Source organism: Neophocaena asiaeorientalis, unplaced genomic scaffold (genome assembly GCF_003031525.2).
Source record: "Neophocaena asiaeorientalis asiaeorientalis breed wild unplaced genomic scaffold, Neophocaena_asiaeorientalis_V1.1 scaffold254, whole genome shotgun sequence".
In the NCBI taxonomy this organism is placed as follows: Eukaryota; Metazoa; Chordata; class Mammalia; order Artiodactyla; family Phocoenidae; genus Neophocaena; species Neophocaena asiaeorientalis.
The window spans coordinates 7,431,179-7,455,725 of record NW_020174705.1 but is presented as its reverse complement, the minus strand read 5'-3'; the positions used below and the strand labels follow the sequence as shown (position 1 = coordinate 7,455,725).

Genomic DNA, 24,547 nt, shown 5'->3' with positions numbered 1-24,547 from the left:
CCCCACCCCCCCAGCTGGAGCGGGGCCTCTGCAGGGACTGCACACTGGGCCCTGGAGGCTGTGGGAGGCTGGGAGGGAAACAGGGATGCAGTCCCGGAGGCAGTCTGACTGGGGGGGGTGGACGAGAGGCCCCAAAAGGCCCCAGGCTGGAGGCCAGAGAGGAAAAAAGGCGAAGAAAAGCCCAGACATCCCTCCTGACGCAACCTCTGCCCGGAGACACCCACATTTTACAGGTGGGAATTCGGGGTTCTGAAGGACTCTAATCCTTGTAGCAACTGAAACCCAAAGGAGGACTGAAGGGCACAGGCAAAGGCCCTGTCGTGGGATCAATACTAACTTCCCCAGGTTCCCTTTTTCCCACACACAAGGATCCCAGCTTTTCTTGCAACGGAAAATTAAAAAGACTCTTCATGAAAGAAACAGCACGAAGAGCACGACTGAAGTAGAAACATCCCATCCTTAATCATTATGGATCTCAGTCCTTTCCTTCCCTGCTGCTCCAGCCTCCTGGAGACCAGAGCTGCGGGCCAGCGCGGTGAAGGGCAGAGGTGGGTTCTCACGGTGGCAAGCTGTCCCCACAGACTCACTGAGAGCAGGGACTCCCGGAGCTTCTCCACAAAGTTCTCAGGAGGAAAGATCCCGAGGGCAGGTCTGTTGATGAATGTGCTCTGCAAAAAAGCCAGGAGACCAGCAGTGACTTCTCGACCTGACCCAGCTCCCACCCACCAGCGATGCTTTTCAGAGCGGATGTGTTCCATGCTGTGGGGAACGATATAAATACTTCCCTGCGTTTTTAGAGAAATCCACTAGGATTGCTCTGGGTTTAAAACGAAGTGTCAATCTCTTGGTTGGGATATTGCACTATCACTAGGTAAGATGCTACCATTGGGGGAAACTGGATAGAAAATACACGGGACCTCTTTGTACTATGTTTTGCACCTCCCTCTGAATCTGTAATCTTAAAAAAAAAAAATCAGAATGATTGAAAAACAAAAAATGGACGATAACAATTACTGGTGAGAATTCTCATTCATGGCTGGTGGGGATGTTAACGTGGTGCGGCCACTTTGGAAACCAGGTTGGTAGTTTCCTATAATGTTAAACAGACACACACCCTATGACCCAGCAGTTCGCTCCGAGGTACTTACCTAAGAGAAAAATGACAGCATATGTCAGACAAAGATGTGAATGGATATGAAGGTTTGTTGTGGTTTTTATCTTCAGTTGCCAAGAATTGGAAACAGCCCAAATGTCCTTCCACTGAGGAAACGATAAATAGACCGTGGTATATGCACACCATGGAACACTGCTCAGCAATGAAATGGAACAATCTACCCACACACTTAACAACACGGGAGAATCTCAGAGTCACGATGCCGAGTGAAAGAAGCTGGAATCAGAGGGTCAACCCACTGCAGGGCTCCATTCCTATGACATTCTGGAAAAGGCAGAACTTTGGGGACAGAAAACAGCTCACGGCTGTCAGGGGCTGGGGTGTGATCGACTACCCATGGGCTCAGGGGAATGTTTGGGGAGATGAATGGTCTGTGTCTGGATTTTTTTGGATTGTGGTTAAAAAACAAGTAACATAAAATTTACCATCTTAGTCATTTCTAAGCATATAGTTCTCAGTAATGTTAAGAATATTCATATCGTTATGCAACCATCATCACCATCCGCCTCCAGAACTCTTTCATCTTACAAAACTGGAGCTCTGCCCCCACTAAACACTGACTCCCCATTCTCCCCTCCCTCCAGCCCCTGGCCACCAGCATTCTACTTCCTGTCTCTGATTTTGAGGCCGCTAACCACCTCAAATAAGTGGAATCAAACATTATGTGTCCTTTTGCGACTGGCTTATTTCACTTAGCATAACGTCCTCTAGGTTCATCCATGATGTTACAGCATACGGCAGATTTTCTTTCCTTTTTTTTTTTTTTTTTCTCCTTTCCTTTTTAAGGCTGAATAATACTCCACTGTATGGATATGCCACATCTCCTGTATCTGTTCATCCTTGATGGACACTTAGGTTGCTTCCACCTTTGGGCTACTGTGAACAGTATGAACATGGGTGTGCAAATGTCCGGGTTTTGAAAGTGGCTGTACAATTATGCGCTTTTTAAATTTTTAAAATTTTTATTTATTTATTTTTTGGCTGCACCGCGTGGCTTGTGGGATCTTAGTTCCCCGAGCAGGGATCAAACCTGTGGCCCCTGCAGTGGAAGCGTGGAGTCCTAACCACCAGACCACCAGGGAATTCCCAGATTATGCATTTGTTGAAACCCACAGAACTGTACCTGCAAAGGATGGATTTGACTGCATGTGAATTACACTTAAATTAAAAAAAAAAAAACGGGGAAAAAAAGAGGCTTCAGTAGCTCTGCAATTTCTATATAGAATGAGCCTTAGGAGAGCAATCTGATGAGGGAGCTGGTTAATAAATGAATGAGCTGCATATGAAAAAGCAGTGTTAGAAAAATTCCTCCCCCCCCCCCGCCCCGCCCGCACCATTTTGATAGATGTGCGTCCAGAGAAGGATTTCCCTCTGTAAGGAAATCAACCATGCAAGCCTGACGCTAAACAGACACTCGCTTCTGATACCCAGGAAAGACAGAGTGTTATTTACAACAAAAAAGAGAACCACTCTAAATGCCAACATTAGGTTAAGTAAACAAAGGCGCATTAACTGAAGGTGATGTTGTATTGCCGGAAAAATGTCGTGTAAAAAGAATGTTACAATTTTACTTTAGGGTTCACTGAGTGTTGTACCTTCTATGGGTTTTGATAAATGTATAATGATGACATGTGTCCACCATTATGGAAAAGACACAAATGGAAATGCAAATGGGGATGAGAATAGAGCGGTCCAGTCCCTCCAGGTCTAGCCAGTGCCCCCTGGAAGGCTTGAGAAGAGTCTGGGAGGGGTCTGTCTGCTCAATGGACAAGCAATGAGGTCATCAGGAAGTGGATCTGGGTAATAGAAAGGGATTGTACTAAATGCAATGCAGCGTACTGGATTGGATTCTGGGGACCAAAATCATGGACACTAGCGGAAAAACTGGGGAAATCTGAATAAAGTCTGTAGTAGGTAATGAACCAATGTTAATTTCTTAGTTTTGACAAGGGTACCGTAGAGAGGTGAGGTGTTAACCTTGGGGGAAACTGGGTAAAAGGTAGATGGGAACTATCTTCACAACTTGTAAATCTGAAATTAGTCAAAAATAAAAACACTGAGTCTGGAATTCCCTGGCGGTCCAGTGGTTAGGACTCGGCGCTTTCACTGCCGAGGGTGCAGGTTCAATCCCTGGTCAGGGAACTAAGGTCCCGCAAGCCAAGAGGCACAGCCAAATAAATAATAAAAATAAAAACATCGAATTAGGGCTTCCCTGGTGGCGCAGTGGTTGAGAATCTGCCTGCCAATGCAGGGGACACGGGTTCGAGTCCTGGTCTGGGAAGATCCCACATGCCATGGAGCGACTGGGCCCGTGAGCCACAACTACTGAGCCTGTGTGTCTGGAGCCTGTGCTCCGCAACAAGAGAGGCCACGACAGTGAGAGGCCCGTGCACGGCGATGAAGAGTGGCCCCCGCTCGCCGCAACTAGAGAAAGCCCTCGCACAGAAACGAAGACCCTACACAGCCAAAAATATAAATAAATAAATGAATTAATTAAAAAAAAAAAAATCGAATTAAAGAGTATGGAAGGTTTGATTGAGCCTGGGATTTGGGAACTTCTCAGGCACCCCTCTCTCTCTCGGACTCAATGGTGTAATAAACTCAGTGCAAATCCAAATGGGGGCATCACCCCATCGGAGGAAACCCAAGGATAGGGAGGCCCCAGCACTCATCCTTCTGGTGGCATTGGGATTTGGCGTGGCCCACTAGAGTTCATGGCAGGCTCATACCTCTGTTGCCTCTTCTTCTTTGTGACCAGCCGGGTGGGTCTAGGATAAGCGGTGGAGGGAGTTAACCATTTTCATTGTAGAGCTGGGGAAACTGAGGCCCAGAGAGGTCAAGCATCCTGCCTCAAGTCACACAGACGGGAAGGGGCAGAACCACGACTCAAACCCAGGTTTGCTGACTTCAGATCCCACCCTCTGCCAGACGCCGCAAGCAGTCTCCACCCGAAAATGTCAGTGCTGGACACGAGTTTACTTGGCACAGCCCAGAGACCTTGGGTGGCCTGTGGGGGCTGCCGAGGGGCCTTTTGTTTTGGCTTCAAGGTATTAATGGGGCTCCAAAGAAATCAAGCATAGCACGAGATCAGGGTGGAGGCTAACTGCCATCACTGGCAGCAGGGCAAGCGGCTCACAGAGGGGATGGCCGGGCTGGCAGCGTGACTGCCTATCTGGGCCCAGGGAAGATGTGGAGGTGGTACTCCTGTTTGGCAAAGCGTGATATTCATGAAGAACACAAGATACCTGGGACTTTGGGTAGCAGAATCAATTGAGGACAGGTTTCTAGAATCCTCGCCATCAGACCTGCTGTAGCGGGAAGAGAATGAGCTTTGGTTTAAGTGGCTGTGCAACCTGAGGCAAGTCACTTAACCTCTCTGGTCTTTAGAGTCCTCATTTGCAAAAATGAGGATCCCTTCTTGGGTGCTCAGAAGGAGCCAGTGGGAAAACACAACATACAGATGAGGCAGGAGCTCAGTCTTGAAGGACAGAATTAAGCAGGTGAAAAGGCCTGGAGGTCACACTGATGTCTCAGCTGACCAGGCCAGCTGCCCTCCAGCCAGCCTAGCCAAGGTGCCACGGATGTCAGTCGGCACGCATCACACATTGCAATGATGGGGCATGTGCAATGCCCAATAATTATTGTGTAACCTGTGGGCAATGTAATGAGATGGCCCTGGTGACATAAGAAGTTCTAACTGGAACCTAGATATTGGATCCAGGTGACACGGCACATGAATAATGGATGATGTGTTTGGGGTACAAAAGGGTTGATAAGCCCTTCTCAGAACTTCAATGACTTGGCAGGAGCCTGCCCAGGACAGGTAAAATACCTTGACCACCACCTGAGCGCATTTCCCGCTAAGAGTTTGGAAGACCCAAGATGTCAATCAACGGTCATCTGGTCTGATGCCCCAGATATACTCTGCTGAGCCTGTGGCGGTCAGCTGTCACTTCTCTAAGGTTGTGCCGGTCCCCGTGCCCTCTGCAGGACGTCAGCACAGACTGTGATCTAGACCATGATCCAGACTACGGTCTAGATGGTGATCTAGACGGATCTAATCTGTGATCCAGACTGTGGTCTAGACTGTTCTGGACTGTAATCTAGACTGTGATCTTGCCATCAAATCCAGCACCAAGGACAGTGCCCAGCACATAGTAGGCACTCCATCCATCAGTAAGGAAACAGATGTCAAGAAGTGAGGCTGAAGAAGCAGAAGCCAGATCACAAAGGGCTTTACACTTGCCGTGGAGGAGCTGGGATGCATCCTGAAGGCAGTAGGTACCAGGAGAGGGTTCCAGGCACAGCGCAGCTTGGAGGGTGGTTTGGAGGAGGTGAGAATGGACGTGGAGGTGGGAGGGAGTGATGAAGAGGGGCTGTTGAGGAAACTCCAAGTAGAAGTTGGGGGCAGAGCCAGGACAGGCCCAGGACTGGGTGGGAGAAGGGAGGATGGGGGGTGGCATCCAGGTCCAGGTTCCGGGCAGGATGGGTGGGGGCAGGGCACCCCCCGAAATCAGAATCCCTGGGCCTGGAAGTCACGTGCTGCTGGGCAACTGTGCCTCCGGAGGCAGCTGACACTGCAAATGTGTCTGGTGTGTTTGTTGACATAGTTTTTTAGCACCAACTGCTGAGGCATCTGGGATCCGCAGAACGTTTCGAAACAAAGCGGGGCTCTGAATGTAAACACACGCCTGGAGCCACCAACGGGCCTCGCCAGACACCCTCCGGAGGACGCGGCTTCTGCTGGAGCAGCCCCTAGACTTGTCAACTAATTGGAGGCGAGAACCACGTCCAGGCCCCTCCCAGGCAGGCACACCCACAGGTAAAGAGGACCCGAGTTCTTTCCTATTATCTTCTGCTGTTCAGATTCAAGGGAAAACGTTTAAGACTGGGTAGTCGGTTCCTGACGTGGTCGGGCTCTCAGTCCCCCTGTTTTTCTTTGATTTCCGTCTAGGAATCACACTCTTTGTCATGTGTGGACACGTATGTCACACCTGAGAAAAATGAAAGCCCCAATGACAGGCAATGCCCGGGAGGGTGGGGAGTGGCCGGAGCTCTCACACTGCTGGATGGAGAAGAATTCCCACCCGAGTTTGGAAAACTGTCTGGCGGGATCTGCTGAGGTCAACCGTGTGCGCTCACTATGGCCAGAGACGGACTGGCCTTGTATCATGGGACGCGTGAATGTGCCATCGAAAGACACACTGGAAGGTTCACAGTAGCAAGCGACCCAGATGCTCATCAGCGGTAGGTAGGATGTTAACTGCAGCGTGTTCCCACAAGGGAATGATTAGAGCCAGGAGGATGGATCCTCTGCGGCTACCAAGGATGCATCTTCAGATGGATTTTGAGTGAAATAAGCCAGACGTGATAAAGGGCACAGCCGGTACAATTCTACTCATGTGCCGTTAGAAGTAAGGGGAGTGGTCGGCCTAATTTGGTCTGGGGGAATAGGAACTGGGTCAGGGCATGTTGAATTCAGTGGGGGTGAAAAGCATCTTACCCTTGTGATGTAGAAAGCACAGACATCTCTATGGTGCTTATTATCTACGTATGTACCACATCGTATACATATATACCACACACCATAGGTGTGTTGTAGGCACAATTATGAAGATGCCCCAAGAAGATGTCCCAACCCTCATTCCATCCCCGGGACTGTGAATATATTGGCTTGGCCAAAGAGTTCGTTCGGGATTTTCTGGGAAAATCGCAATGAACTTTTTGGTCAACCCAGTATCACACGGCAGAGGGAACTTTGCAGACGTAAGGAAGCTTCGTATTCAGTTCAGAAAGGAGACTGTTCTGGATTTTCTGGATGAGCTTCGTGCAACCACACAAGCCCTTTGCTAAGGGCAGCGGCAGAGAGAGGGATTGGACCAGCCGTTGCTGGCTTGACGATGGAAGGACCACGTGAAACAAACTCTGCCAACGACCTGCCCGAGCCCCAAAGCGGATCCTCCCCCAGAGCTTGCAGCTAAGAGCTGACCTCAGCTTCGTGAGCCCCAAAGCAGAGCACTCAGCTGAGCCGGCCAGACTCCGGACCCACAAGATCTGTGAAACCATAAATGCGTGATGTTTTAAACCCCTAGGCTGGCGGTAGTTTGTGATGGCAGCAACAGGAAACTAATGTCTAAAGAGGCTCCTTAAGGGAGTGATAATTGAAAAAAGAAAGTTGGGAAACACTGGGTTACAAGGGAGAATTCATTCAGCGGTACACTCAGCATGGAGGCATGTCTCCATGTGTGTTACAGCCAGTGTCATCAATCATCAACGGCGCCCACAACAGAGAAGAATCTGGCTCCAAATGTTAACAGTGCCGAGGATGAGAAACTGTGTGTCACCTGCCCCCTGCCTGCCACTCCAGTCATACTTGGGTCCTTCCTGGCCCTCTCTGCTCCGGCTGTGCTGTCCTCTTTTGTTCCTGAAGCTCTCTGCTCCTCTCCCTCCCACCCTCCTCTCCCTGCAGGGACCACTCTTCCCTGACCCCCGGCCCCTCCATCCCCAAAAAGCCCAGCTCCTGTGGGTTTTATTCCCAGCACCTCCTCTAGCTGTGTGACCTTGGACAAATACTTAACCTCTCTGTGCCTCAGTTCCCTCCTCTGTAAAACAGGGATAACAACAGTAGCTGCCTCATAGACTTGGCAATATTCAATCTGTGAAGTGCCAGCCACAGTGTTTGCACATATTATGCTCGTAACTATTGTTCATTATTATCATTATCACTGTTTTATGCCCACATAACACTGACTGCCTCGGTCTGTAGCACTTAGTATGTTTGCAATTCTCTACTTATGTGTGTGGCTAACTGGCTGCCTCCATGGGAGCAGGGCGTTGTGTTTTTGCTCACCCAAGGCGTACCAAGCGTTTAGCGCATAGTATGTGCTCAATAAATATTTAAGGAATGACTGAAGGGATGGACTATTTCCAAAGGCTGCCCCAGTGATCCTCTGAATCTCTGTGAACACTGCATAACCCGGGGACTCACCACATTTTGAGGCTGTTGGATGAGTTTCATGAGAGCAGGATGGTTGTAACCTGGGGAGAGGAAGATATGGTTAGAGACCAGCATCGGATCCGGGGGTCCCATGCCCCTCCCTCCCATTGCCTGCCCCCTCCCTTCCCTTCCAACCCTGCAACTCTCTTTACATACAAAGGCCCATTCCTGGGACCCAGCCCAGATTCCCCTGACTCAGAATCACTCAGGGTGAGGCCCCCAAATCTTCCACTAGTCCTCTGGATGACTCTGATGTTCAGGTGGGAGACACACTGGACTAGACAGACAGTGAAATGAAGGTTAAAGCTAACTCGGGACCAGGGTTGGGAGGGTTCCCCAGGTCTGCGTGACGAATTGCAAACGTGGTCCTTGCCTTCCCCGCTGGTGTCCACCGCTTGAGTCAAATCTCAACAGGCATTCGGTCAGGGACTGAGGGAGGGAAGAATGCTGGCTGCACTCTGCAACCCGCACAACCGGTGCTGCCTGAACACATTTGCTCATGTCCAGCCTGGGCCTGCCACCCTGCGACAAGGCCAAGGATGCCCTTTGATTCCGCAAAATTGTTCTTCTACGAATTTATCCTACACGTGAATAAAAACCCATGTAGGGACTTCCCTTGGGGTCCAGTGGTTAAGACTCTGTGCTTCCACTGCAGGGGATGTGGGTTTGATCCCTGCCCAAGGAACTCAGAGCCCACATGCCGCAGGTGGCATGGCAAAAAAGACAAAACCCAAAAAACCTGTGTATACCTATCTTCATGGTGACTCGCCAACATCTGCAGGCTTGAAAGCAACCTAACGTCCATCAACAGCAGATCAGTTGTTGCCAGGATTAGCAATAATGAACACAAAGTCTCTTGCACATAGTAGATGCTCGATAAAATGGGATATTATAGAGGAGGGAAGAGTAAGACAGGCCCACACAGCACTGGAGCCAGATGTCCTGGGCTCTGCAGAGCCTTTACTGCCATTTACTGAGCATCTGCGTGCAGGGGGCTTTCTGTTCCTTATTGCTAATCCTGGCAACAACTTGCGCAGGAAGGCCAAGTTTGTAGGAGGCACTGAAGTCAGGAGACCAGATGCAGGACCCTCAAAGGCAGATGCCAAGTGTTCAGCCCGATAGATATTGGTTGAATGATGGAACAATGTGAAGATACAGTAACACAGGCTAGATCAGAAAAGACATCAGTGACTCTTGGAGCAGGAAGCAGACTTTGGAGAAAAACCCCCAGTCTTCAAGTATCACATTTTTTTTTATCATGCATATTTTGCACCTACTTTCTTTAAACCAATTAACTTTTTAATTTAAAGAGATTTACTTTGGGATTTCCCTCGTGGCCTAATGGTTAGGATTCCAGGGTTTTGCTTCCATGGCTCGGTTCGATCCCTGGTCCAGGAACTGAGATCCCCGCAAGCTTTGCAGAGAAGCCAAAAAAAAAAAAAAAGATTTACTTTTGAACGGACACTTTCTATCACTAGGGTAAGAAAGCTGCCCAAGGCTCTGAACCTGGGGCCTGATCTCCTCCATAACAAGAGATTAACAAGTGTAGATTCAGGTGTTAAAGACCCAGCATCACCCAGGGGAGACTCTCTCCTGACGGAATCAAAGAGTGAACAGATTTGAAAAGCCTGTGGCTTCACTCTGCGGGATGCAGGGAGCGTGGGCTGGGGCAGTGATGTGGGGACCAAGGGAGAGAGTAATTAACATTTTTCCTCTGCCTCTCCGCTCCACCCCTCCCCGCCCCACTCACAGCTGTGCCGGGACCAAGGCTGGGGAGTGCTCAGTACTCAAGGAAGGAACACTCTGCGGGGCTTTTCCAACTGACCTTTGGCTAGAGGTCTTCCAGCTGTGACTCTTTATCACGCTGCCTGGGTATTTATGACTTTTCTGCCTCAGTAGATAAGGCAGTTTCAGGGAATCAAATTAAGCCACAGATGCAGCATTTCCTATTGGCTTCAGAAGGAGAGATGAAAGCAGAGCTGGCCCTCTGATCAGGAAATCCCATGCCTGGGCTTTTGATGCCATGGGCCCCCGCACTGCAGGGCAGGGGCGGCTGTCTGGGAGGCTGCTATTACAGAAGTCAGCTTGAGAGGCAGAGTCATTGGTTCAAATCCTGGGCTCCCTGGACAGCTGGGGGAAGCTGCAACCCCTTGAAACCTGGCTCCCTATCAATAAACTGGAAGTGATAGTAAAAGACCCGATGGTATAGGACGGTCTTAGGGATTACCTGAGATAACATGGAAGGCACTATGCCAGGCAGACAGTAATTTCTCAATAATTATTAGTTTAAAAAAATCATCTCGGGCTTCCCTGGTGGCGCAGTGGTTGAGAGTCCGCCTGCCGATGCAGGGGACGCGTGGTCGTGCCCCGGTCCGGGAAGATCCCACATGCCGCGGAGCGGCTGGGCCCGTGAGCCATGGCCGCTGAGCCTGCGCGTCCAGAGCCTGTGCTCCGCAACGGGAGAGGCCACAACAGTGAGAGGCCCGCGTACCGCAAAAAAAAAAAAAAAAATCATCTCAATGACTACAGATGTGGGAAAAAAGGTGGCCAGAGAGAGAATTTTTTAGAACTTCTGGTCTTTTAACAGCTACTGCTAGCCTGATCCTCCCACCCCCCCATAGAGATGCTGGCTGGCTGGGGATTGAAGCAGAAGGAGCCCTGGGTGGTTGTGGTGGGGGGTGGTGTGAAGGATGCAGAGGTTAGCTGGGAAGAGACTGGCCCACAGTCCCAGGAAAACTCGAGATCTTATCCCGTTCACTCCAACAGGATATGGAGAGAGGGTTTTGTAAATCTTGGACTCCAAATCGCCTTCAGAGGCCAAGGGATCTCTGAATGATGAACTTCCCCCAAACAATGAGTCATCTGCCAACGGCTGACTCTCATCCTTTTTTTTTTTTTTAATTTGGCCTCACCGTGCAGCTTGCGAGATCTTAGTTCCCCAACCAGGGATCGAACCTGCGCCTCCAGAGTGAAAGTGCTGAGTCTTAACAACTGGACCACCAGGGAATTCCCCAAATCTCTCTTTTTTTTTAAATTGTTATTGGAAAATAAAAATTTTATTGGAAAAAAAGTATAGCTTTTTTTTTTTTGGTATGATTCTTTTTATTTTTTATTTTCTGGCCGCAGTGCGCAGCATGTGGGATCTTAGTTCCCCAACCAGGGATCGAACCTGCACCCCTGCAGTGGAAGCACGGAGTCTTAACCATTGGACTGCCAGGGAAGTCCCCTATGGGAGTATAGCTGATTTACAATGTTGTGTTAGTTTCAGGTGTCCAGCAAAGTGAATCAGTTATACATATACATATATCCATTCCCTTTTTTTTTTTTTTAAGATTCTTTTCCCATAGAATCTCATCTTAATGGGAAATAAATAGGTTCAAGGGACTGGGCAGGGGGAAAGCAGAATAGGCATGGGGACAAAAAGGGGGGTCTCAGGGGAAAGACCCCAGGCAGCTGAGTGCAGGGGCTTGGAGGGGGGTGGGGAGCTGTTGATGGGGAGCCCAGGATGTCTGCCATCATCCACTAAGGGACAGGTTTCATCCGACGCTCAGCCTACAAACCAGCGGATGCCATGGGTAATCCATCGACCCAAGGAACATCGACCATCCGAGCTACAAACAGCAGCCACCTGCATGTGCCAATCAGCCCTGTCTGTCCCGTCTGCCATGCCCTCCTGCAGCAGCACAGCCTTGCTCTGGATGGCCAGGAGGGGAGCCTGGTAAGGCAGAGGCTACTGGTGCCCCTCCAGGTCACTTTTCCTGGGCAAGCCACCCCTCTCCCAGCTGCTCTGTGTGTGTGTGTTGGCGGGGGGCGGGGGCAGTGCTGCTAATGGCTCCAGCTGCTTCCTTCTCTGGAAAATTGCCCCTGGTGAATGGAAGCTGCTTCGCCCAAGAGACGACACAAGTCCTTCCCTCTGGCAGCCGATGGGCAAGGACCGACTGGCCCAGGGGTACCAAAAGGCCAGCCTCTTTGCCTTGGTCTGGGACCGACTCTGGGGTGCAATGCACGCTTCAGAGACCCCCGTGGAATCAGGCTGTGGCTGGTCTCTGGCTGAGACCTCATCCTTCTTAATTTCCCCCTGCCCTCTGCTCTCTCCCTCCCTGCCCATTCTCCCAAGAGCTCTCCCTCAGTTAACCACTTGCACCAAATCCCTGCCTCAGGATCTTCTTCCAGGAATCCTAAGACTGCTGACATTGGACATGGGCTCACATTCTACCTATGCTTCCTCTCCAAGCTTTGCTCATCTACCTACAAAATGGGCATATGTACCCAGATCCACACTTGTAGGGTTTGGGGGAGGAGTAAATGAGAAAAGACATGAAAAGTCATCCTACGAATGACTTGTTCCTTTTCTCTGCCCTTGAGGGAAGTGTCTGGCTGCACACAAGGATGCACATCTTGGAAGGAGTGGCGGAAGTCTGGAGAGCCACAACTAGGCAGAGACAGAGGCTACATTCAGGGACTGATTTTCCAGCTCTTACCTATGGGGACAGAGGAGATCTGGGAATAAAGATCCAACATCCGGTTGCCATCCACGTCCACCAGGTAATTGCCTCGGCTCTCTTCGTAATTGCAGAAAAAGTGCACAGCTTCTGCATTCTTGGGGAAAGGAGAGACTGGATCAGGCTCACTGCAATTCTTTAGACCCTCAGTCTTTCAGGATTAAGCTTGAATTGATGAAGTAAGCCATGTCCTGCCCATTTATGGACACATGGATGGTATCTGTGGGTGCTGGCAGTGTTGGATTTTTTGCCCTGCTGGTAATTACATGGGTGATTTGCTTTATAGTTGCTTATTAGGCTGTGGGTTTGTATTTTATGATTTTTTTCTGTATGTGTTTTATATATCACAACAAAAAAGATTGAGATATAACTCTGAAGAAGATTCTGAAAAGTTAAAATGTATATAGTAAGCCTTAAGGCCTAAGAAAACTAAAAAATATATAGTGATTATGAAAGAGATGAAAATGGTACACTAGAAGATATTCACTTTATGTACAAAAAATTAGTAGAAAATGAAGAGAGGAACAAAAAAGACATGAGACAGAGAGAGAACAAAAAATAAAACGTTAGCTGTAAATACAACTACACCAATAATAACATTAACTGTGCCTGGATTAAGCAATTCAACAAAAAAAATCAGAAACCATCAGGCTGGATAAAAAGATTCAGTTATATGCTGTCTACATGAGACATACTTTAGATTCAAGAATACAAATGAGGTTGAAAGTAAAAATATGGGAAAAGATATATGATTCTCACAGCAGTCATAAGAAAGATGCAATGGTGTCTACTAATATCAGACAAAATTGACTGTAAAACAAACAAAATGTTCCTAGAGGTAAAGAGAGGCATTTTATAATGACAAAAGGGTCCATCCACTAAGACGACTATAAACATATAAGCACTCGATAACACAGCCCCAAAATACATGAAGCAAAACCCAACAGAATTGAAGGGAAAAATAATTCTCTAAGACTAGTTGGAGACTTCGGTACCTGGTTGCCAGCAATGGATTGAACAAACAGGCAGAAGATTAACGTGAATACGCTCCAGATCAATAGATCTCACAAACATGCATGGAACACCCCACCCAACAACGGTAGGGTACATGTCCCTCTCAAGCGCATGTGGAACATTTTCCAGAATAGACGATATGCTAGGCCATAAAAAAGGCTCAATAAATTTCAAAGGATTGAAATCACTCAAAATAAGTTTCCAGCCCCAACAGAATGAGATGAGATTAGAAATCGATAACAGAAAGAAGTTTGGGGGGCTTCCCCGGTGACGCAGTGGTTAAGAATCTGCCTGCCAACGCAGGGGACACAGGTTTGAGCCCTGGTCCGGGAAGATCCCACATGCCGCGGAGCAATTAATCCTGTGCACCACAACTACTGAGCCTGCAGTCTAGAGCCTGCGTGCCACAACTACTGAAGCCCACATGACTAGAGCCCGTGCTCCCCAACAAGAGAAGCCACTGCAATGAGAGGCCTGTGCACTGCAAAGAAGCATAGCCCCCGCTCGCTGCAACTAAAGCCCACACACAGCAATAAAGACCCAATGCATCCATAAACAAACAAATAAATAAATAAAATTTAAAAAAATTTAAAAAGAAAGAAGTTTGGGAAGTTCACCGAAATGTGGAAATTACACAACACACAAATAACCAATGAGTCAAAGAAGAAATCACAAGGGAAATTAGAAAAAAAATGTTTACATCAAAAGTCAGCTGCATGGGCTTCCCTGGTGGCACAGTGGTTGAGAGTCCGCCTGCCGATGCAGGGGACACCGGTTTGTGCCCCGGTCCGGGAAGATCCCACATGCCGCAGAGCGGCTGGGCCCGTGAGCCACGGCCGTTGAGCCTGTGCGTCCGGAGCCTGGGCTCGGCAACGGGAGAGGCCACAAGAGTGAGAGGCCCACATACCGCAAAAAAAAAAAAAAAAAAAAAAAAAGTCAGCTGCATGTTTTAAAAAAAGAGCCAGCACAGATTAAGTGTTTGCCTCCTTTGGTGAAACTGTAACAAAGAAGCAATGGAAGGATTGTTATTTCATCCCCACTCACCTGAATTACATTCAGCTGTTTCATTAACTCCTGCAGGAGAGAAGAGAAAAGCATTAGAGCAAGGACACATGCTTGCCAGAGCAGCTTAAAATCTTTCATGTTTTCCCAATATTATAAATATTTTTAAATTGCTTAATAGAATTAGTTGGCAGGAAACAATTCCTGCCAATTAAATTACCAGTACAACAGACAGGCTGGAGGTTTAGATACTTCAAAGATTACAGTCAAATAAACTATTTAACAAAAAAATTTAAGCTGAAGATATTTATCTAATGTCCAGAAAAGCATGGGCTCTCTTTTTATTAAGGGGTAAAAAAAGGCTTTAACACCCCATTAGGAAAATAAAATTAACTGAAAATAGAAATTTGCACATCAAAGAACCACTTATAATTATAATCTGAACACCCCACTTGTACAATTCCACATAGAAACTGGGAATTACAAAACTAGTGGTTTTACTATTACAAGGATTTCTTCTTTAAAAACAAGTCAACATAAAGTAAACTTCAGCAATTAGTGTCATAAAACTATGTATTTCCACGTAAAAATACAAAATAATATTCATGACAAGAATATGAAATTTATTCCAAGTATTTTATGATTATTAAATTAAAATCCACCCCTCCCCAATAGAAATATGCATGAAAAAAGTCTTTTGTCAGCAAAAGACTATGCAAAATAACTGCAATCATTTACATCGGTACAAAGATTTCTGTATTTATTAAATAGTTTCAATGACAAAAGAGACAGCTTTTGACTTAAAAAAAAGGACACTGTGGATAAAATCTGCAAAATATGCAAAGAAAATAAATTTGTATTAAAAAGGTTTACACTGTTATATATTAGGTGCAAACATTAGAAACAGTATTGCACATAACAACACAGAATCAAGGTTAACCAGCCTTCCAAATTGTGTTGTATGCAGGTTTTGTAGCTTCTTTGAGGAGAAGCAGCAACACCTCTCGCTCACCTGTGTCTCTTCCATCTCACAGGCTAACATCAATTCCAGGGATTCAGAGCTACTCTCATACACCCTGTACTGTCACCCTGAGGGCTTCTCTGTACACCATTCCCCTTGCCTAGAACAGAATGCACTCCTTCATCCAGTTCCTCCTCGTGGCCCTTTAAGATCAAGCTCAGTGGGGCATGTGCTATACATGCCCTGTGCCATATCACATCGTCATGTTCCTTCACTGTTGTTGGAATGCTGTGCCCCAGCCCCTGACTCTGGACTCAAAGCAAGCCATGTAACTTGCTTTGGCCAACGGAATGAAGTGGAAATGATGGTGGGCCAGTGTGGAGCCTAGCTCAAGAGACCTATAGCAAGCTCTCCTCTTGGATCACTGTGAGAACAAGCTCAGCCTGGCTGGCTGGAGCATAAGAGATGCACAAAGCAGAGCCAAGTCACCACAGTGACCCAAGACAAGCCTAGCCAATCGTCCCTCAGGCATGTAGATGAGCCCAAGAGAGCTGCCTACCCAACTGCCAGTTAACCCTGGATGCATGAGCAACTTGTATGCTGCTGAGGTTTTGTGACTGTTTGTTACACAGCATTATTGTGGCAATAGACAACTGATACATCTCCTCTGAGAAGAATTCTTTGGCTTCTTATGAAGGAATGGCTTGGTTTAAGGTTCAGGATCTCTAATGGTGAACTCTCTGAAAGCAGCTAAAGATACAGGGCCCTCAGCTTGGCTGTGTTCTTGCCCCATGGACACTTTTTGCTCTTTTCTGAAACACACCATTCAGCTGTGCTTAAACTCACCAGAGATCTAGGCCCTGGGACTTCCGTCTTCATCAAAGGCCCATCATAATCAAATTCAATGTCGACTTTGGCTGCGGCCTGACTGATGTGTCTGGATCCTGCAGTAAACAAAGATGGTGAGAACCCCTGGGGACAGCAGATGTGAGACTCCTGCCCTTATAACACCCAATGTCCCTAACAGAGGCAGTGCCAGTACCTCAGCCCCATCCCCGCCAGACTGCCCCAGAACTCTGAGTGTGGCCACGTGGGCACCACAAGAACCCTGAGGATTTAAAGAAATGGGAAAGCCCGGTGCCAGTGAAGCTGTAAGCAAGAAGGCATGCTCACGTCCTGCTGGTGTGAGGATAAGCTGATGCCAGCTTCCTATTCCTTTCGAGTGAACAATCTCAGTGTTTAGGATTCATCCCAAGAAAATAACGGGACCAGTGCACAAAGATATAGGTTAAAAATATTGGGACTTCCCTGGCGGTCCAGTGGTTAATACTGCGTGCTTCCACTGCAGGGGCCATGGGTTTGATCCCTGGTCGAGGAACTAAGATCCCACATACAGCACAGGGAGGCCAAAAGAAAAAAGAAAAAAACCAAAAACACACAAAAAATATTTGTCATAGTATTGTTTCTAACAACAACAAAGAGGAAACAACCTAAATGTCCAACAATGGAGAGTTGCTGAATAGAATATGCCATATTCTACCATTTCACAGACAGCGGAATACTGGCAATATTATGTATCCATAATAAAAATTATCCAAATTTTGTAAAAACTTTAATCTATATCCATATGTATATATAGACCTGAGTTTCTCAGCCTCGGGCCTATTGACGTCGTGGGCTGTATCGTTCTCTGCTGTGGGAGATTGCCCTGGGCACTGTAGGATGTTTAGCAGCCTCCCTGGCCTCCACCCACTAGATGCCAGTAGCACCCACTCGGGAGTTGTGCCCCTAGTTGCATCAATCAAAAATCATCCAGGAGAGAATAATCAAATGTCTAAATTCAGGTGGTCCTCACTTACAGATTTTTTTGGTTAAAAAATATTTGGGGCACAAGTCATTTGCTTGAATCTGATTTCACATTTTTTGCATAGTAATAAACTTGTAGAGGGTTAAATAAACTTGAGTTCCCAGGCTAACCTCACAGAGCTTTTTAGCTCAGCATCTTGTTGAAATGAAGGGTAGTTTCAATTCCAAGCCTCACTGATCGCTAAGCAAAAGATGGCTGTGCGGAATCCAAGATAAGTGTGTAATGATTTATAATCAGTAACCCCTAGAAATCCTTTTAATGTCCCTGTTCATCTTTCATCTTCCTGGCACATATTTGGTGGTTGCCATACTTGCATCAAACTAGGGAATCTCTAGATGCTTCGTATAAATCATATGTGTGATCTTATTTTATCTTTCCACAACCCTGAGGGGTAGGTTGTTATTGTTTGCATTACATAGGAAAGGAAACTAACACTAAAACATGCTAGCATCTTTCTCTGTTTTCTCTCTCTCTCTGTGTCTCACACACACACACACACACACACACACACACACACACACACAAACACAACTTGCCAAACTATAAAAAGCCATGATATTAGAAAACATATTTAAATTCATTCTTAATTTTTCATAATTGCTTTGAATATCAAAGAAGTTTTCTGAATTAATTATGCAATAAAGTGTAGCCCTTTGAATGTAAAATCCAGTTAAAATCCAAAACTACCCTTATTTTGAGGCATGAAGGTACCAGCTTTTATTATCTTTTGTTTGATCTTACAATGAAAAGGGAATTCCCATTTATTCCATTAGCAGAGAGTTAAAGGTCATGGAACACACTGATGACTTTTAAGAAAACTGTAAACTCTTTCTCTCTTCCAGAGCTCAGGGTTACTGGTCAAGACTGAGTCCAACTAGACCTGCATTCAACAGGGATGCCTATTTGGATAAAAAGAGCTCTTAACCAGTGCTGGTCTTGCTTTGTCTCCAGCGAAGGAGGAAAGTGAAAAATTTGTAAGTAGTAAGTTGTCCTCTCATGAGGATACACAAGTCCTCCCTTCCTTTCTCCAGAAAATGTCTTGACGTCGCATTGTAGGAATCAGACTTCTTGTGGGTTGGAAAGCGGGAATACCAGGAATGGAGGGAGTTAGCCGTGGGACCTGCAGCTGAAAGAATCCTGATGACAGGGAGCGTGTGGGGTCATGTGGAGTCACAGTTATGAGGATGCCAAGACCATGAGTAAACAGGACTGGGAGGTGGGGTTGGGGTAGGAGCGAGGAGAGGCAGTGGATAGAGGGAGAGGATCCTTCCACTGGGAGCAGAGATCAATGGGGCATGAGGTGGGGAGGCCATGGCCAGGTGCAAGGCGGATGGGTCTGGATCAAGAACTGCACTGGTTCCTACCATGTGCCAAGTCTTTGTAGGAAGACTTGTGGATGTGGATGGAAGAGGGCCAAAACCTCTGGGCAGAAATCCTGAAAATCAGAGTCTGGTGAGTTTTTTGGCAACTGTGCTATCGGAAAAAGGAAGATGGGGAAGCTAACACAGATTCAGTCCCTACTTTGTCCTAGGCAGGCCCTACCTAGGCAAACGCTCACCTCTTGTTTTAATTAATCCACAACCTTTTTGTGAGATGATGTTGTCCCCATTTTACAGATGAGGATCAGAGAGGTTAAGCAACTTTCCTGAGGTCACATAGCTAGTGAGTTGCAAGGCCAGAATCTAAATCCAGAATACTTGGGTTTCCCTGGTGGTGCAGTGGTTGAGCCCGCCTGCCGATGCGGGGAACACGGGTTCGTGCCCCGGTCCGGGAGGATCCCACATGCCGCGGACAGGCTGGGCCCGTGAGCCATGGCCGCTGAGCCTGCACGTCCGGAGCCTGTGCTCCGCAACGGGAGAGGCCACAGCAGTGAGAGGCCCGCGTACCGCAAAAAAAAAAAAAAATCCAGAATACTTGTGCTTTTCCCACTATATCTCAATTTTGATTTTTTGTAGAGGAAAATAACCAAATACCAATACGATAAATTTTCTCTTGATGATATATAATGCCATAAACCACACACAAAAAAAAGAACAAGATTTAAATTGTCAAGGAAGCCTTTTCTGGGATCGCTTATACCAAGTTGCATGAGTAGATGTCCATTTACTGAGCACTAATGGTGAACATAGCAGGCATTATTCTGAGCAATTTACATGGATTACCGCACGTAATGCTCACAACCCCCTAGGTGGTAAACGTTATTATGATTCTCATGTTAAAGAAGACACTAAAGCTCAGAAAGGTCAATTAATCTGCCCAAAGTCACACGTCTGTTGAGTGGCTAATCTGGAAATCTGTCCGCTGGACCTCTCCTTTCCCAGGTACTGTGAATGTAACTGCTGTATCTTCCGTTTCATCTAGTGTGGGTCTTTCAAATGAAACGTTTGCAGCAAAACGACTCACTTCCCCCAGAGGCAAATTACTATCAAAAGTACAAGGAAGCCAAAAAATGTTTGCATTAATATTGAATGACCCAGCATTTTCATTCATGAATAAAGCAGCACGCCCAGAAGGCAGGGGTGTGCCCTGACGCACAAGACCGGGCATAGCGGGTAAATCCAGCCCAGCCCTCTGTGGCCATGCCAATCCACAGAGTCATTTTTTAACTCCAAACTGTAAAAGCAGCCATCCAATGTTTTTAACGTCCTCTTAGTCTTTTACTGAGAGTAATAAATGAATGTCATTTTCCCAAATAGCAAGGGTTCTGTATGTGAGCCCGGCCAAAATCAAGGTCACGTTCAACTGGAGTTGTTTGCTTTTGTTTAAAAACAAAACAACATACCTTATCCCTCCCCTCAACTGTCCACCCCACTTACTCTTAACAAGGAAAATATCAGTAAGCAACACTGAAAAAACAAACACGTCTAATTTCACCACCCAGAGAGAACCATTCTGCTGTCTGGTCTCCGGGTCTCTGTGCTCTACTTGCTGATATAAGATTACAAACGCTTTGCATGATGCCATTGGGAACACTGTCTCAGGCCATGAACTATCAGCATGCTTAATGGCTTTGCAGTGATCCAGTGGGTGGAGGCACTGCACGGAAGCATCTGAACACAGGGAGGGTGGGAGCAGCCTGTGGCTCCCCACTTGGGCACCCACTTCTCTCCCTCACCCTGAGGAAGCAGCTGCCGTGTTGTGAGCTGCTGCATGAAGGCATCCACGTGGCACTGAATCCAGCCACAGCCACGTGACTGAGCTTGAGGGTGGATCCCCGGCTCCCCTGGTGAAGCTTCACACAGGACCACAGCCCTGGTACCAGCTCAACCGTGCCTCATGAGAGACCTGGACCCAGAGCATCCAGCCAAGCCTTGGATTCATAATCCACAAAAACTGTGAGATAATAAACATGCATTATTTTAACCTCTTAAGTTTGCAGGTATTTGTTATATCACAATAGATAATTAATATGTAGTTAAGGGTGTGGGTCCTGGAGCAACCTGGCTCGGCTCAAAGCCTGGCTCAGTCACTGGCAGGCTCTGAGACTCTGGGAAACTTACATAACCTCTCTGAGTCTCAGTTTGGTTCAGAGCAACGTACCAAGGTCAGTTCCTTAGTTGTGACAAATGCATCCTGGTGATGTAAGATGCTAACACTGGGGAAAACTAGGTGAGGAGCATATGGGATCTCTTTGTACTGCCTCTGCAATTTCTCTGCATACCTAAAATATTCCAAAAGAAAATGTTTATTTAAAAATAAAACCTGTGGGAGAGGAGAGAACATTCCTGCTTTTTATCGCACTCAGGATATAAACACCTGCAACATTCAACATGCAAATCAAGGTCTCGGCAAACAATTTGTCTTCAGAAGGCAGACAGGACTGACAATAAGAAGGAGACATTGTGACAGCAAGCACGGGGCTCTGAAAACTGGGGACAGCCTGGAGGGGCTGGCGTCCAAAGGAGGCTACTGCAAGCCTCCCTCTCCCAGAGCTGCTGGGAGGCACGTGGGGGAGTGGTGATGATAACCCAGTGTCTGGAGCCGGACTGACTTGCATTCAAGGGGCTGCGTGACTTTGCTTCTTGAGCCTCAGTTTTCTCATCTGTAAAATGGGATCCACCCTTTCCTTCCTCATTAGACTATAGGAAGGGAGGTCTCCTGAGATCATGCGGACAGGGTGCTCACTGGGCTACACTGAACTCAGCGAGACAGAGAGAAATAGAAGCATCTGAGAGAGACCACGGCGGCAGAATGAGCCAGTGCTGTTGGCCGGTTAGGTGCAGGGTGAATGGAGGTGAGGGAGAGGGTGGGGTGGACATTCCTGGGATGGGGCCTCCCACCCAGTGCCCTTGAAGCTTTCAGGTGAATTACAAGGACTTGTCGTTTTCTTGTTTCTCCGCAGTAAACCCAGCTACATGTTTTCTCCAGCAATCCCTATGCAGCCAGCTGGGCCCTTCTGGCTGCTGGTACCACCACCTCCCTGCCAGCAGAGTGGCTCCAGGATGGATCAGCTCCCTGACCACTGCAGAGCTGTCCACCCGGGGACAGGAACACATGGTGGAGATGGAAGGTGTGGCGATGGGGACAGTTTTATGGGGGTGGGTGGGACAGTGGACCCCTTTATCCCCAAGGACTTTTTCAGACCCCAAATCCCTAGTCTGGATTGTGTCTTCCATTAGGGCCAGTTCTTGCCGAGACCTCCCTACGGCTTACCGGGCACCAGCAGGCGGTAGTTGTGCTGGAAGCTGCAGGCCAGCCGCCGGGTGAGCAACATGGAGGCCATGGTCACCTCCACCGGCAACAGAGACCCCTGTCACACGCTCCTGCCCTGAAAGAAAACAGAAGTACAGAGTCACACCAACCAAGACCACACCCTTGCTGGCCAAGTATCCCACTCCCCACAATTTCCCCACACAGTGGAGAAGGTTCTTCTAATATGAAATCCTTTGCTTTTATCGGCCATGGCTCACGGGCCCAGCCACTCCGCGGCATGTGTGATCTTCCCGGACCGGGACACGAACCCATGTCCCCTGCATCGGCAGGCGGACTCTCAACCACTGCGCCACCAGAGAAGCCCTAAACTTTTTTTAAAAATAAATTTATTTTATTTACTTTTGGCTGCGTTGGGTCATTGCTGCGTGTGGCCTTTCTCTAGTTGTGGTGAGCAGGGGCTACTCTTTGTTTTGGTGCGCGGGCTTCTCATTGCGGTGTTTTCTCTTGTTGCGGAGCACGGGCTCTAGTCATGCAGGCTTCTGTAGTTGTGGCACGCGGGCTAAGTAGTTGTGGCTCACGGGCTCAAGAGCGCAGGCTCAGTAGTTGTGGCACATGGGCTTAGTTGCTCCGCGGCATGTGGGATCTTCCCGGACCAGGGATTGAACCCGTGTCCCCTGCATTTGCAAGTGGATTCTCAACCACTGCGCCACCAGGGAAGCCCAGAATATAAACTTTAAAAAAAAAACTTTTTGACCGCGTGACTTGCAGGATCTTAGTTCCTGGACCAGGGATTGAACCCAGGCCACAGCAGTGAAAGCTTCGAGACCTAACCACTGGACCTCCAGGGAATTCCCCAGAATATACACTTTAAATCAAAGCCTGTTCACATGTTTCATTTGACCTTGTAGCCAGGTAGGATTTTTATGCCCATTTTCTAGATGGAAAAACAAAGAAAGGGGACAGAGTTGGCTTGAGAGCTCTCTGTAGGTGAGCTGGCAAGCTCAGGGCATCATCCACCTGGGATAAGCAAGGCAGGCCTGTGTTCTACACGATGGAAAGACCCAGATGGACGAAACTTCACAGCAGACGTCATGATGACTGCTCAATGTGGGAAGCAGGGAGCTCCCTCTGCCCTGTTCACATACAGAATATCGGTGGTTGGGAATCCTGCAGATCCAGAGGCGTACCCGGTGGCCCACTTTGGGGGTTGTACTTCTCCCGAGTTTGTTCTGGACTGAGAGGGGTCCCTGGAATGTGGGGTTTTCAGTTTTGAAACTGGAACAGGCCCAGAGCCCAGTAGATAGTTACTCTACGCAGCCCCAGGGAGTCAGGGTTCCCAGCTCCCACTTTACGGGTGTGTTGGTTGATTCTCTCCAGATTGCTCCTAAGCCCTGATCCCAAATCCCAGCACCTAGCTCTGTCAGTTGCCTTTTGCACTGTAGGCCTTGAGCAAAACCTCCCTCCCCCATTGTTTATCTGCTGCTTTTTATCACCTCTCCCCCCTCCATCCCCCTCTCCCCAGGCCACCATTCAAACATACTCTCTGTGCATCTTTTTGTTTGTGGGTCTTCTCACTAAATACACGCTTTGTTACTTGGCACATGTATTTTCCTTGTGTACCTACAATACTGGGTATAGACCTGTATTGTTTCTCAGAACAACGGCGGAAGCATTCACTTCTCATTATTACTCTGTTTCCCAAGTCCTTTCTACATGCTGCCCTCTGTGCCAAGCACTTTACATACAGTATTATTAACATTTATTATTAACACCCACAACAATGCTATGTGATCCCCTTTTTACAGATGAGGAAACTGAGGCACATAGATGTTAATGGTGGATCTGAAAACAGAACTCAGCTGTCTGAGTCCAGGGTCAGCAAATGTCACCATTCACCATTCTCAGAAACTTCTCCCTCCATCTACAGGGGTGTAGACATGGCAGCCAGGTCTGTTCTGTGTGACCCAGCCCCACTGGTCATACCTGACTGGTCCTGGCTGGGCCAGAGTCCTGGGAGCTGTTGGGTCAGCCACTATCTACCTTGTAAGAGGAGCTGGCGTTCAAACAGGGTCTTTTGTTTAATTAATTAATTAGGCTGCGCTGGGTCTTAGTTGCGGCATGCGGGATCTAGTTTCCTGACCAGGGATCGAACCCAGGCCCCATGCATTGGGAGCAGAGTCTTAACCACTGGACCACCAGGGAAGTCCCCAAACAGGGTCTTTTCATGGAGAAGAATGTGGCCTGTGCACTAGAGAGAAGCAGCCACAGGAGAGAGAAATTGGGTCTGGCATGTGGGGGACTCCCTGGTTCCATCTCAAGCCTGCAGCTCAGCTTGGCCATGAGTGCAGCACCCACTTCTGAACCTGTTGGGGAGACC

At 47.8% G+C, this 24,547-nt stretch overlaps 1 protein-coding gene across 2 annotated transcripts in view; it reads right to left on the bottom strand.

Moving 5' to 3' along the window:
* The window catches only part of ABAT (4-aminobutyrate aminotransferase), an 85,236-nt gene that overhangs the window by 15,815 nt on the left and 44,874 nt on the right, over positions 1-24,547 (bottom strand). The window contains exons 2-8 of one of the 2 annotated variants that reach the window (XM_024759377.1): positions 22,171-22,285; positions 16,497-16,594; positions 14,732-14,761; positions 12,653-12,770; positions 8,163-8,212; positions 3,904-3,942; positions 588-668 (exon numbers count right to left, since the gene is read on the bottom strand). In XM_024759377.1, the coding sequence (XP_024615145.1) occupies positions 588-668; positions 3,904-3,942; positions 8,163-8,212; positions 12,653-12,770; positions 14,732-14,761; positions 16,497-16,594; positions 22,171-22,240 (486 nt within the window). In that variant the 5' untranslated portion in view covers positions 22,241-22,285. The remainder of the gene's footprint in view (positions 1-587; positions 669-3,903; positions 3,943-8,162; positions 8,213-12,652; positions 12,771-14,731; positions 14,762-16,496; positions 16,595-22,170; positions 22,286-24,547) is intronic. The other variant, XM_024759378.1, reaches the window with a different exon arrangement.